The sequence below is a fragment of the Salmo salar genome, chromosome 05 (assembly GCF_965601325.2).
Source record: "Salmo salar chromosome 05, fSalSal1, whole genome shotgun sequence".
NCBI classification, from domain to species: domain Eukaryota; kingdom Metazoa; phylum Chordata; class Actinopteri; order Salmoniformes; family Salmonidae; genus Salmo; species Salmo salar.
In genome coordinates, this window is record NC_138295.1 from 39,093,116 (window position 1) to 39,106,344 (window position 13,229).

Here is a 13,229-nt window from a genome sequence, read left to right on the forward strand (position 1 = left end):
AGGAATTACATTTCCCCTAACGGGTGGCCAAAAATAAATATATCTTAAAGCCATGCCCCTACCAAGCCATGCCTCCACTCCAGAGGAACCCATTGCTACAATGAACCATTAAATGTTCTTCCAAGAACCCCCTCAACTAACCAAAGGTGAAAATATTATCCATTGAATAGTAATGGTTCCTTGAGGAATTCCAGGGGTTCCTTGAGGAACTCCAGGGTTTCTCGAGTCACCACTCATTCTAAGAGTGTAGTTCTGTTAGAGTCTACGGGCCATACTTGTTTCCATAGTCAATTTTGGAGGTGACTTTCTGTTTGAGCTCCTTGAACTCATCGCTAGGCAACGTGCCAGACAGGAGCTGGGAACGCCATTCCATCAGATCCCACATCAGCCGTTGGACCTGCACCACACGCCTCTTCTTATTGGCCTACACACAGAGACAAATGGTTCCCCCCACCATGCACACACAGACGCCACACACACACACACACACGTACAGATGTGGGATCTTGATTTGATCACTCTTTTGTTACTGCGAATTTTCCTGCACAACAGGAAATGCAAATGAGTAATGTATTCAAGGTTTAAAACAGCTTCTAAAGTTTGTAATTTCCACTTCAAAATGTCAGACTATGTCAAACTAATGTCAGAATAATTGTAATTTCTTGTTGCTGCAGGATTATTTTCCTGCTGGAGAAAACTGGCACAAATTAAGATCCTTCATCTGTACATGTACATGTGCACGCACACACACACATACCACACATATACACAAAGAGTGTTGGGGTGTTTACCACATAGAGTTGTTTCCAGATGCTTCCCCACTCCCTCAGAGTGGTGGTCACCTCCTTCACTAGGGGCATCTCTGCTGACAACACCACCTCCTGGTCCCTGTGGAATTAACACCACATATTACTGACACACGCACGCACGCACGCACGCACGCACGCACGCACGCACGCACGCACGCACGCACGCACGCACACACACACACACACACACACACACACACACACACACACACACACACACACACACACACACACACACACAGAGAGACACACACACACACACAGAGAGACACACACCACTCACCCTTGCTTTTCAATGATGACCTTCCTCAGCTGCACTATGCTGGCCGGGAATGCTCCCTGTGAAGATATGGGGGGCGAGAGGTAGAGAGCGGGGAGAAAGGACAGACATAAAGAGTGAGGGAGAGAGTACATAGAAATCCTATTTGCTCACTTCCTCGCCAAAATAACATGCACTTTCGCCCAACGCATCTATCCTGTCTTAACCTGTCCAGGTGTGTCTTACCTGTCGATCCTTGTTCCTGACTAGGTAGCCTTTATACCAGCCTGCAACCAGGGAACAAAGGGCACAGTCACAGCACATACACATATCACATCCAGTCACAACACACACACCTACACACACTGTAAAACTGTCTTAGTAGTAATCAGCTAAAAGAATGACATCCAGACAGAGACATTGTTCCCAGTTTACGTCACATATTATTCCCAGTCAAACCACAACATTCCCAGACAGCTCCCTCACCATCGCAGGTCTCCTGGATGTGGACTGTGTCCCCAACCTCCAGAGACAGCTGCTTCACCCCAAGGCCAATGAAATTCCATGTTACTAGGGGAGACACAGAGAGATGGCCAATGAATGTCACATCAGTAAGAGAGAGGGTCATAAAGTATGCTGTAGAGAGACCCTAGAATAGAGAAACCTAACCGAAATGAACCATTAGCTTTTGTTTGCCACACTTTAAACCCAACAAAAACAATCAACGTTCCTTGTTCGGGGGAGTGAGGGTATGTTAGATTTTTGTTTCACTTGTTGGGGAACAAGTGTATACGATGACTGTACAAAACATTAAGAACCCCTGCACATTCCATGACATAGACTGACCAGGTGAATCCAGGTGAAAGCTATGATCCTTTATTGATGTCACTTGTTAAATCCACTTCAATCTGTCACGCCCTGACCATAGAAAGCTTTTATTTTCTATGGTAGAGTAGGTCAGGGCATGACTGGGGGGTTAGTCTAGTTTATTATTTCTATGTGGGGTTCTAGGTTTGTTTTTCTATGTTGGTGATTGTGTATGATTCCCAATTAGAGGCAGCTGGTAATCGTTGTCTCTAATTGGGGATCATACTTAAGTAGCTTGTTTTCCACTTGTGGGTTATGGGATATTGTTTATGTGTTGTTGCATTGTCGTCACGGTTCGTTTATTTTTTATTGTTTTGTATTTTTTCTAAGTTTCACTTTCGAATAAATTATGTGGAACGCTACTCACGCTCAGCCTTGGTCCGATCATTCCAACGAACGTGACGCAATCAGTGTAGATGAAGGGGATTACAGGTTAAAGAAGGATTTTTAAGCCTTGAGACAACTCAGACATGGATTGTGTATGTTTGCCATTCAAAGAGTGAATGTGCAAGACAAAATACTTAAGTGCCTTTGAATGGGGTCTGGTAGTAAATGCCAAGACCTGCAACGCTGCTGAGGTTTTCAAGCTCAACAGTTCCCTGTGTGTATAAAGAATGGACCAACACCCAAAGGACATCCAGCCAACTTGACACAACTGTGGGAAACATTGGAGTCAACATGGAAGCATCCCCGTGGAACGCTTTTGAAACTTTGTAGAAACCATGCCCTGACAAATTGAGGCTGTTCTGAGGGCAAAAGGGGGAGTGCATCTCAATATTAGGAAGGTAGTCAGTGGATACATAAAAAGTGGATTAGAAATTATGCAAGTAATGTTATTTGATAGACTCCAATTCTATCTGCAAATTTCGTAGTTGATATAGCCACCTGCCCCCCCCCAAAAAAAATAATTGCTTGTCTTACAGTACCTCCCCTCCTCCTCATCCCCCTCTTCTTCCTTCTCCTGCCCTCCTAGGGGCACCCTGCTGGCAGCTGTCTGTCTGCACTGCTACACACACATATATACTGTATACTGTAACTGACAAAGAAATGCTCTCTCATACTAACATATCCATACATATCCACACATGTGCAGATAAACACACACACACACACACACACACACACACACACACACACACACAGTGAGGAAAGTTCCAGAGGTGTCTGTCTGCGTCATAAGGTGTGGGGCCCATATGCGTGGGGCCGGGGCCCATATGCGCGACAGGTGATATTCCGCCCAAACTCTATATGCCATGGGCTCTCCAACCCTGTTCCTGCAGCTACCCAGTGCTTAGTTTGGGAAAACAAGTGAAATCTGTTCGGGGAACATCGATAGTGACATGTTTTCGCAAACAGAACACATTTCACAACTGTTGACAGCCCCTCTGCCCCCTCAAGAAAGGAATAAAGGAGAGAAAGGAAGAGATGGAAACACACGGTGGTGAGATATTCTGTATAGCTAAAGGTAATGTGTCACCCAGTTAATTTTGAACAATCCCTATTACTAAGCGATTCAAAATCAAATACAAATTCACTATAATTGTAGGCTAACTGTAAGCCGCCCTTCACAATCAATGAATCAACAGCATCACCTAAGGCTATATGTTCTCTCCCAGATTTGTGGGTAGACATTTTGGAGTGTAGTATAAAGTAACCAGTCCATCCAGCTTGCATAATAATAAAGCCCACACTCAAAGGCGATTACTCAAATGTGTTTAATTTGGGAGTAAACCTTACACCAATTATGTACGAAAGGCATCTTTAGTCGGTTTTGTTTTATGTTTTTTCTGCCACGTGTAGTATGCATAAGCTCTAAAATACATATGGGTGTTTTGAATGAATCGTCATCTTAGAAAGAAAGCTCTGTCCACTTCATTGTGTTAGGCTTTGAAGCAACATCCACAACGAACATGTTTTACACTCAATATTTAAGAAGGTGTTCCTAATGTTTGGTATACTCAGTGTATATGTGCTTGTTCAGATTACAAAAAAGAAAAGAGGATATACTGTATGTTTGTACAACTATGTCAAGAATTGTGTGCCTTCTTTAATATGACCAATAACAATAGTTATACCGCCCATAAAACGTTCTTGTTCATCAGTAATAATATGGTTGTACACTGTCTTCCATTGTTCTGGTGTTTTACAGGTCTGTGTACACATGATGCTAGAAATGGAAACCTACTCACGCCACTGTGCTGCTGCTCTATTTGTGACACCCAGAAACCTCATGCTACTTCCTCCCTTCTACACTTCCTGTGTTTTCAATCTAACATGAAAGAAGATTTATCCATTTTAGAATTCATTTCCTGCAATTCTACACATTTTGCCCTGAGATGTAGAGAAAATGTTGCAGTTTAAAGCAAGTTTGCTGCAATTCTACACATTTCGTCATGGGACGGAGACTATAGGGCTGTGGCGGTCATGACATTTTGTCAGCTGGTAATTGTCATGCAAATGCTGCCGGTCTCAAGATAATTGACTGTTAATAAACCTAAACATGTTTAGCATCTCCAGGCTTCCCCGCATGCAAGCTGCCGATGCAAGCCTTCGGGGACAAAAGTTGAATAAATCCATTTAATATAGCCTACACCATCACAATAACATGAATTATTTATTTAGTTGTGATAGGACTATAAACCTGGGAATGTATTAGAAAAATTAAAACATGATGTGACTTTATACTGATGGTTCGGAAAAAGTTGCAAGAAAGGCATGCACTCTGATCCTTGCGCTTCCAGCGGAGAGAGAGACAATTGCATTACTGCTCTGCACTCTTGGAAAAACAGGTGCTATCTAGAACTTAAAAGGGTTTTTCAGCTATCCCAGTAGGATAACCCTTTTGAAGAACCCCTTTTGGTTCCAGGTAGAACCCTTTTGAGTTCCATGTAGAACCCTTGCCAGAGAGGATTCCACATGGAACCAAAAAGGGTTCTACCTGGAACCTAAGAGTGATCTTGTATACCAAGCAAGTTATGGTATCTCTAATCATTGGAAGATGACATAATTAAAAGTGAAATGTGAAACGACCAAAAGCTGCTATTTAGGCTATAATCTGAATGGAGTTGTTGATATGTGTAGGTAAACTGTAGGACGGTGAGAAGTGCAGTAACGTAGTTAGCTAGTTTCTCTCAGTGTGACGCAGTCAAGACAGGTACTATGTAATCGGATGGAATAATAAATAACTAGCAAGAAGTTAGTCTGGCATGAGTTAACAGCGTTGGCAGTCTCTCCCACTGTGCCTGCTCCAGTGCTCTGTCTTACACACACATTCACACACACACTACACAGACTCCACCTCCCCATAGCCTACAGCTTCTCCACAGCTCCAAAGTAGCAAAACAATTGGCTTTTCTGCTGCTTCCCTCACTCGGATCGGACCGGGTGCATAAGGTGACGGGGTCTGGTTGTCCTTTAGGTACTTTCGGAACGAGTTAAAACTGTTTATTTATACATATTGGGGCCGGGGCTTTCACGTGTCCATTTCGGAACAGGACCTGTAACTCCCATCAGAATTTGTCCTCATCTTTCAGGTTGTTCAAATTCAATCAGGAAGTGTTTAGAGAGTGATTAGAGGGACAATAGAGTGCTGAGTACCAGGCCATTAGCGAGGGCCGTTGGACTGCGGGTCATGACTCATGACTGCCGGCGTGGCGGTAACAAGGTTACCATGATAGCCCTAGGCGGAGAGAAGATTTTGCCATTTTATAACAAATTTCATGCAATTCTACTCATTTTGCCATGGGGTGGAGAGAAATGTTCGACTAACAAAATCAATGGGGGTGCTTCAGTCTGTAATTTGACCATGATTACTACACGTTTAGACTAACTAACACATTTGTTTTAATTTTTTTTGGAACTCATTCGGGGTCTCAATTTACTGTTGAGAGTTAGAATAGTTGTCACGTTCGTCGTAAGGATGGGACCAAGGCGCAGCGGGAATGTGTAAACTCATCTTCTTATTTATTGAGAAGAAAACAAAACAAAACACTTGAATCAAAACAACGACGAAGAAACAGTCCTGTGAGGCACACAGCTACACATGGAGCAACTACCCACAAAAACCCATGAAAAAACACCCCTACTAAATAGGACCTTCAATTAGAGGCAATGAGGAACAGCTGCCTCCAATTGAAGATCAACCCAATAAACTAAACATAGAAATAGAAAGACTATAACGAACATAGAAATATACTAACATAGAACATTAACCAAAAACCCCGAAACACATAAAACAAACACCCCCTGCCACGTCCTGACCAAACTACAATAACAAATAACCCCTTTACTGGTCAGGATGTGACAATAGTAGAATACGCATGGTGAAATGAAAAACATTTGCTTGTGCATCAGCAGTTGTCTACTATTCTAACTCTCAATAGTAAGTTGAGACCCCGACTGAGTTCCTAAAAGTAAAAAGGGGTGCGTGTAGCCCATAGGGCCAATCACTGTTCTAATGCATTGTAGAACTACTGCAACAAATACAAACCCTGCTCTGAAGATCAATATGTTTATGTTTATGAAAAGTGACAGTGATAGAATCAGTCTTTCTGATTAGGAAACATGCCAGGGTTGAGCCAGAGCAACTGCTATCATGTGTGTCAAGTGATACCTGACACTCATGTCACAAAGTCACTTGCTGATGCAGCCATTGAAGCACTCGGCCATTTTGTTTCACTGAACATAGAGGTCTATCAGTGATCTCTACCTCATCTCTCTCTATCATGTCTGTGCAGACAGTCAGAACGTTAGTCAGTTACCTGAGGTCTGCTCACTTCCTGTCAAGGAGGAAGTGAGGGCGATCGGAGATCACCCTCTGCAAGCAAGAAAGCAAACACACACAAACACATACACTTGGACTGCACAGGTACGTGTGGGTTACTTACCTATGCCATATCGCTCCGTTGTGGTCGTCATCCAAGGAGCCATGACTGCCTTTCTTTTCTCTCTCTCCACCTCTCTCCCGTGTACTCTCTTTCTCTTTCTTTGGGTGTCTGAGATGCGTTTTCTGCTCTACCTCTCACTTCTGCGTTTTTTTTGTCTGTATATATGAAAGCAGATAACTCCTCCCCCTCTCCTTCCTTCCTCTTCTCTTTCTCTTCTCTTGCTCTCTTCACAGTTGTCATGGGATAACCGTCTCAGTAGTTGTTTATGTAGAGGCCTGTTCACTAACTGTAGCTCTCTATGTGGCCTCATACTCTTAGAAAAAAGGGTTCCAAAAGGTTATTTGGCTGTCCCTACAGGAGAGCCCTTTTTGGTTCAAGGCAGAACCCTTTTTGGTTCCAGGTAGAACCCTTTTTGATTCCAGGTAGAACCCTTTTTGATTCCAGGTAGAACCTTTTTTTGTTTCCAGGTAGAACTATTTTTGCCCGTTGTGTAGAGGGTTCTATCTGGAACCAAAACGCTTCTACCTGGAACCAAAAAGGGTTCTTCAAAGGGTTCTCCTATGGGGACAGCCAAATAACCATTTTAGGTTCTAGATAGCCCCTATTGTGTAGTCCGAACGAGGAACCTGTTCTCAATGAGTGTTCAGTGGGCAGCGCGAGTGTACTATGTGAGGCAATAGTTTAGTCTAAAGTGACAAATGATCTTACTAACTTGTTGGCAGCTTATCTGAAATACAATTTATTTCATAGGCCTACTATGTTTGATATAAGACACAACAGATACTTGGCAACATGTTTCAGCTCCTGCTTGGGCAGCGTTCCTAAAAACACAAGCTCCTCTTCTCTCTCCTCTTTCTGCTCCTTTGCATGTGTGATGGAGTGACCAGACAGAGTGATGTTGCCAGCCCTGCATCTAAAACAGTTTGTGCCAGTCCACTCCCACTCTGGATGTAGCCTAATCTTGGTAAACCATCCGGGAGCTAACAATTCTATTCCGCTGCACGGATTCAATAGGCAATAGGAGGCTAGATGTAGCTTACTACTACTACACCAATTGATGTGTAGCATGTAGTTGCCTTACTTATCCACAAGAGGGTAGTATACGTTACATTTTACAAGAGGTCATAACAAAATACAGTAGTTGCACAGTACAAGCAAGTTTTCGCTTTTTAGAAATATGAGAACTGAACAGACCCACACATAAATGATGAACCTTTATAAAAAAAAGAACTGACTTGATAACATAATAATCGATTGTCTATGAGATAAAACTATCCAAATATGGTGAAATTGATTTCTGTATAACACACCCGATTTCATTCAAGTGACCTCTCATGCACAGTCCACAGCATGCTCAGTCTGCCACAACATGCATCCATGGTCCATTACCTACATGTTCATGTGGGAACAGAATGGAGAGATGCTATATTAGAAGACCAGCGGTGGGAAAAAACGTCCTCAATTGTCATACTGGAGTAAAAGTAAAGATACCTTAATAGAAAATGACTCAAGTAAAAGTGAAAGTCACCAAGTAAAATATGACTTCCATAAAATTCTAAAGGTATCTGGTTTTAAATGTACTTAAGTAAAGTGGTGGAAAAACTTCTCAATTGTTATACTTGAGTAAAAGTACAAAGTAAAAGTAAACGCTACACATCAAATTCCTGGAATTAAGCAAACCAGATGGCACAATGTTATTTTTGTATTTATTTTTACAGACAGACAGGGGCACACTCCAACACTCAGAAATAATTTATAAACGCAGTATTTGTGTTTAGTGAGGCAGTAGGGATGACAACATGTTATATTGATAGGTGGGTGAATTGGAACGATTGTCTTGTCCTGCCTGAGCATTCGAAATGTAATGAGTACTTTTGGGTATCAGGGAAAAGGTATGGGAGTAAAAAGTACATCTTTTCTTTAGGAATGTAGTGGAGTAAAAGTACAAGTTGTAAAAAATATAAATAGTACTTTCAATTATTTTCACTTAGGTACTTTAAACCACTGCCGAAGACCTTTTCTTTCAAACTGACAGACAGGAAACCACAATGGAACATACAAAAGGACTGAATATAAATTATAACATATTTATCTAGTTTTGAAAATGTGTCTGGGTGCATGTTTGCAGAGCCGCCGGAAAACAGCCCCAGTACTACACACACACACACTAACGCACATTAATTAATTAATTATCATTGATTCATAATTGGTCCATCCCACTCAATTAAACAAATCAATGTCCCCTTGCAACCCTAAATACATAACTCAAAAGTCCCAAAAAAAGAAAACAATCTGTGCCTTCAGACCTTTTTGTTCAGTGTGTGTTGCATACTGTATGTGTATTTCTGTAATCGCGTTAGAACTCACAGACTGGGAATAGTGTGTCACAATGTATATACAGTTCAAGTCGGAAGTTTACATACACCTTAGCCAAATACATTTAAACTCAGTTTTTCACAATTCCTGACATCTAATCCTAGTAAACATTCCCTGTCTTAGGTCAGTTATGATCACCACTTTATTTTAAGAATGTGAAATAGTTGAGAGAATGATTTATTTCAGCTTTTATTTCTTTCATCACATTCCCAGTGGGTCAGAAGTTTACATACACTCAATTAGTATTTGGTAGCATTGCCTTTAAATTGTTTAACTTGGGTCAAACATTTCGTGTAGCCTTCCACAAGCTTCCCACAATAGGTTGGGTGAATGTTGGCCCATTTCTCCTGACAGAGCTGGTGTAACTGAGTCAGGTGTGTAGGCCTCCTTGCTCGCACAAACTTTTTCAGTTCTGCCCACAAATTTTCTAGAGGATTGAGGTCAGGGCTTTGTGATGGCCACTCCAATACCTTGACTTTGTTGTCCTTAAGCCATTTTGCGCATTGTCCATTTGGAAGACCCATTTGCAACCAAGCTTTAACTTCCTGACTGATGTCTTGAGATGTTGCTTCAATATATCCACATAATTTTCCTCCCTCAGGATGCCATCTATTTTGTGAAGTGCACCAGTCCCTCCTGTAGCAAAGCACCCCCACAATAATGATGCTGCCACCCCCGTGCTTCATAGTTGGGATGGTGTTCTTCGGGTTGCAAGCCTCCCCCTTTTTCCTCCAAACATAACAATGGTCATTATGGCCAAACAGTTCAATTTTTGTTTCATCAGACCAGAGGACATTTCTCCAAAAAGTATGATCTTTGTCCCCATGTGCAGATGCAAACCTGGCTTTGGCTTTTTTATGATGGTTTTGGAGCAGTGGCTTCTTCCTTGCTGAGTGGCCTTTCAGGTTATGTCGATATAGGACTCGTTTTACTGTGGATATAGATACTTTTGTACCTGTTTCCTCCAGCATCTTCACAAGGTCCTTTGCTTTTGTTCTGGGATTGATTTGCACTTTTCTCACCAAAGTACGTTCATCTCTAGGAGACAGAACGCGTCTCCTTCCTGAGCGGTATGACGGCTGCGTGGTCCCATGGTTTTTATACTTGCGTATTATTGTTTGTACAGATGAACGTGCTACCTTCAGGCGTTTGGAAATTGCTCCCAAGGATGAACCAGAGTTGTGGAGGTCTACATTTTTTTTCTGAGGTCTTGGCTGATTTCTTTTGATTTTCCCATGATGTCAAGCAAAGAGGCACTGAGTTTGAAGGTAGGCCTTGAAATTCATCCACAATTACACCTCCAATTGACTCAAATAATGTCAATTAGCCTATCAGAAGCTTCTAAAGCCTTGACATAATTTTCTGGAATTTTCCAAGCTGTTTAAAGGCAGTAAACTTAGTGTATGTAAACTTCTGACCCACTGGAAATGTGATACAGTGAATTATAAGTGAAATAATCTTAATGACTCCAACCTAAGTGTATGTAAACTTCCGACTTCAACTGTATGGATCCACATGTTTAGCAAGGATGTTCCATACCATTCTTCTCTCCCGTAAGGACACTCTGTGTTGTTTCATCCTGTTATGAGGTCTGGATGTATATACCTCACTGTATAGTCTGGAGTTAAACAGGCTGGGGCCAAGAACTACTTTAAAACTCATCTTTTAAAGTTAATCCATACAACTTTTACATATACAGTACCTAGTCTTGTATGGTATTTTACCAAATAGGAAGACACACAGCTACAGACATGCGCACATACATGCACACGCACACAGGGTTGGATGGATTACTTGAAAAATCAAATCAGTTACTGATTACAGATTACATGACAATAAAGGTAATTAGTAAAGTAATCCATTGGATTGCTCAAAATGAGTAACGTCATTTGATTAATTTTGGATTACTTCCTTGGTTAGCCAACATTCTGCCTCGTCAGTTTTTGCTACAGACCAATCAGTTCCCCAAATCCCACAGAAGTGCTTGCTGAACTTCCTGCACCTCCTTGATGAAATGGTATCACTGCTAAAATGTTAGATTTACTGTCAAGTTTCAGGGAAAGCTTTCCCAATCCTCATACTTTGATTGTGAAATTATAGGCCTACTACACCCAACCACCAAGCAGATTGTGGCCAGTTAAAGAGGAGATTGTCATTTGAATGTCTCACCCATCTTTAACATTACAGTCTGGCATGATAAAGCCTTCAGTAGACAGATATTTTTTTTATTTTTTATTTAACCTTTATTTAACTAGGCGAGTCAGTTAAGAACAAATTCTTATTTACAATGACAGCCTACACCAGCCAAACCTGGGCCAATTGTGCGCCGCCCTATTGGACTCCCCATCACGGCTGGATGTGATGCAGCCTGGATTCAAACGAGGTACTGCAGTGACACCTCTTGCACTGAGATGCAGTGTCTTAAACCACTGCGCCACTCAGGAGCCCAATATAACAGATGTAACAGAAATCTTAATTATTTCATGAGTTTTGTGTAAATACTATGTATAGTGTTGCAAATACTATGAATACTGTTGCAAATACTGTTGTCCGGACCTCTGGCAGTCTCTATGGGGGTGCCACAGGGTTCAATTCTCGGGCCGACTCTCTTCAATGCCATACAACTCTGCTTCCGTGGCCTCCAACTGCTCTTAAATGCAAGTAAAACCAAATGCACACTCTTCAACCGATCGCTGCCCGCACCTGCCCGCCTGTCCAGCATCACTACTCTGGACGGTTCTGACTTAGAATATGTGGACAATTACAAATACCTAGGTGTCTGGTTAGACTGTAAATCTCCTTCCAGACTCACATTAAGCATCTCCAAACCAAAATGAAATCTAGAATCGGCTTCCTATTTCGCAACAAAGCATACTTCACTCATGCTGCCAAACATACCCTCGTAAAACTGACCATCCTACCGATCCTCGACTTCGGCAATGTCATTTACAAAATAGCCTCCAACACTCTACTCAACAAATTGGATGCAGTATATCACAGTGCCATCCGTTTTGTCACCAAAGCCCCATATACTACCCACCACTGCGACCTGTACGCTCTCGTTGGCTGGCCCTCGCTTCATACTCGTAGCCAAACCCACTGGCTCCAGGTCATCTACAAGTCTCTACCAGGTAAAGCCCCGCCTTATCTCAGCTCACTGTTCACCATAGCAGCACCCCCCCGTAGCACGCGCTCCAGCAGGTATATCTCACTGGTCACCCCCACTCCTTTGGCCGCCTTTCCTTCCAGTTCTCTGCAGCCAATGACTGGAACGAACTGCAAAAATCACTGAAGCTGGAGACTCATATCTCCCTCACTAGCTTTAAGCACCAGCTGTCAGAGCAGCTCACAGATCACTGCACCTGTACATAGCCCATTCAACTACCTCATCCCCATACTGTATTTATTTATTTATCTTGCTCCTTTGCACCCCATTATCTCTACTTGCACATTCATATATATTCTGCATATCTACCATTCCAGTGTTTAATTGCTGTACTGTAATTGCTTCGCCACCATGGCCTATTTATTGCCTTACCTCCCTTATCCTACCTCATTTGCACATACTGTAAAAAAACTTTTTCAACTGTATTATTGACTGTATGTTTGCTTATTCCATGTGTAACTCTGTGTTGTTGTTTGTGTCGCACTGCTTTGCTTTATCTTGGCTAGGTCGCAGTTGCAAATGAGAACTTGTTCTCAACTAGCCTACGTGGTTAAATAAAGGTGAAATAAAATAAATAAATAAAAACAAGGTTTGCAAAAAAACACTTCAAAGAAGTTTCCACTATTTAGCTGAGTGAGCAGCTGATTTATCATGTGGTTTATCTGGGGCACAGGAAGTGGCTGTGTTGACTAATGAAAAATGTTCAAATGTTCTTTGACACAGAGAACTTGGAGGCTGACTTTTTTCTGCAAAAAAACTGTGTGTGTGTGTGTGTGTGTGTGTGTGTGTGTGTGTGTGTGTGTGTGTGTGTGTGTGTGTGTGTGTGTGTGTGTGTGTGTGTGTGTGTGTGCGTGCGTGTGTGTGTG

The 13,229-nt window shown here is 42.1% G+C and overlaps 1 protein-coding gene across 1 annotated transcript in view; it reads right to left on the reverse strand.

Moving 5' to 3' along the window:
- The window catches only part of LOC106604826 (dedicator of cytokinesis protein 2), a 156,511-nt gene extending 149,512 nt beyond the window's left edge, over positions 1 to 6,999 (reverse strand). Inside the window, exons 1-6 of the mRNA XM_045718221.2 lie at positions 6,822 to 6,999; positions 1,555 to 1,638; positions 1,315 to 1,355; positions 1,093 to 1,148; positions 792 to 888; positions 276 to 424 (exon numbers count right to left, since the gene is read on the reverse strand). Coding sequence (XP_045574177.1) covers positions 276 to 424; positions 792 to 888; positions 1,093 to 1,148; positions 1,315 to 1,355; positions 1,555 to 1,638; positions 6,822 to 6,864 — 470 coding nt within the window. The 5' untranslated portion in view covers positions 6,865 to 6,999. The remainder of the gene's footprint in view (positions 1 to 275; positions 425 to 791; positions 889 to 1,092; positions 1,149 to 1,314; positions 1,356 to 1,554; positions 1,639 to 6,821) is intronic.
- Between the last annotated feature and the right edge of the window lie 6,230 nt (positions 7,000 to 13,229).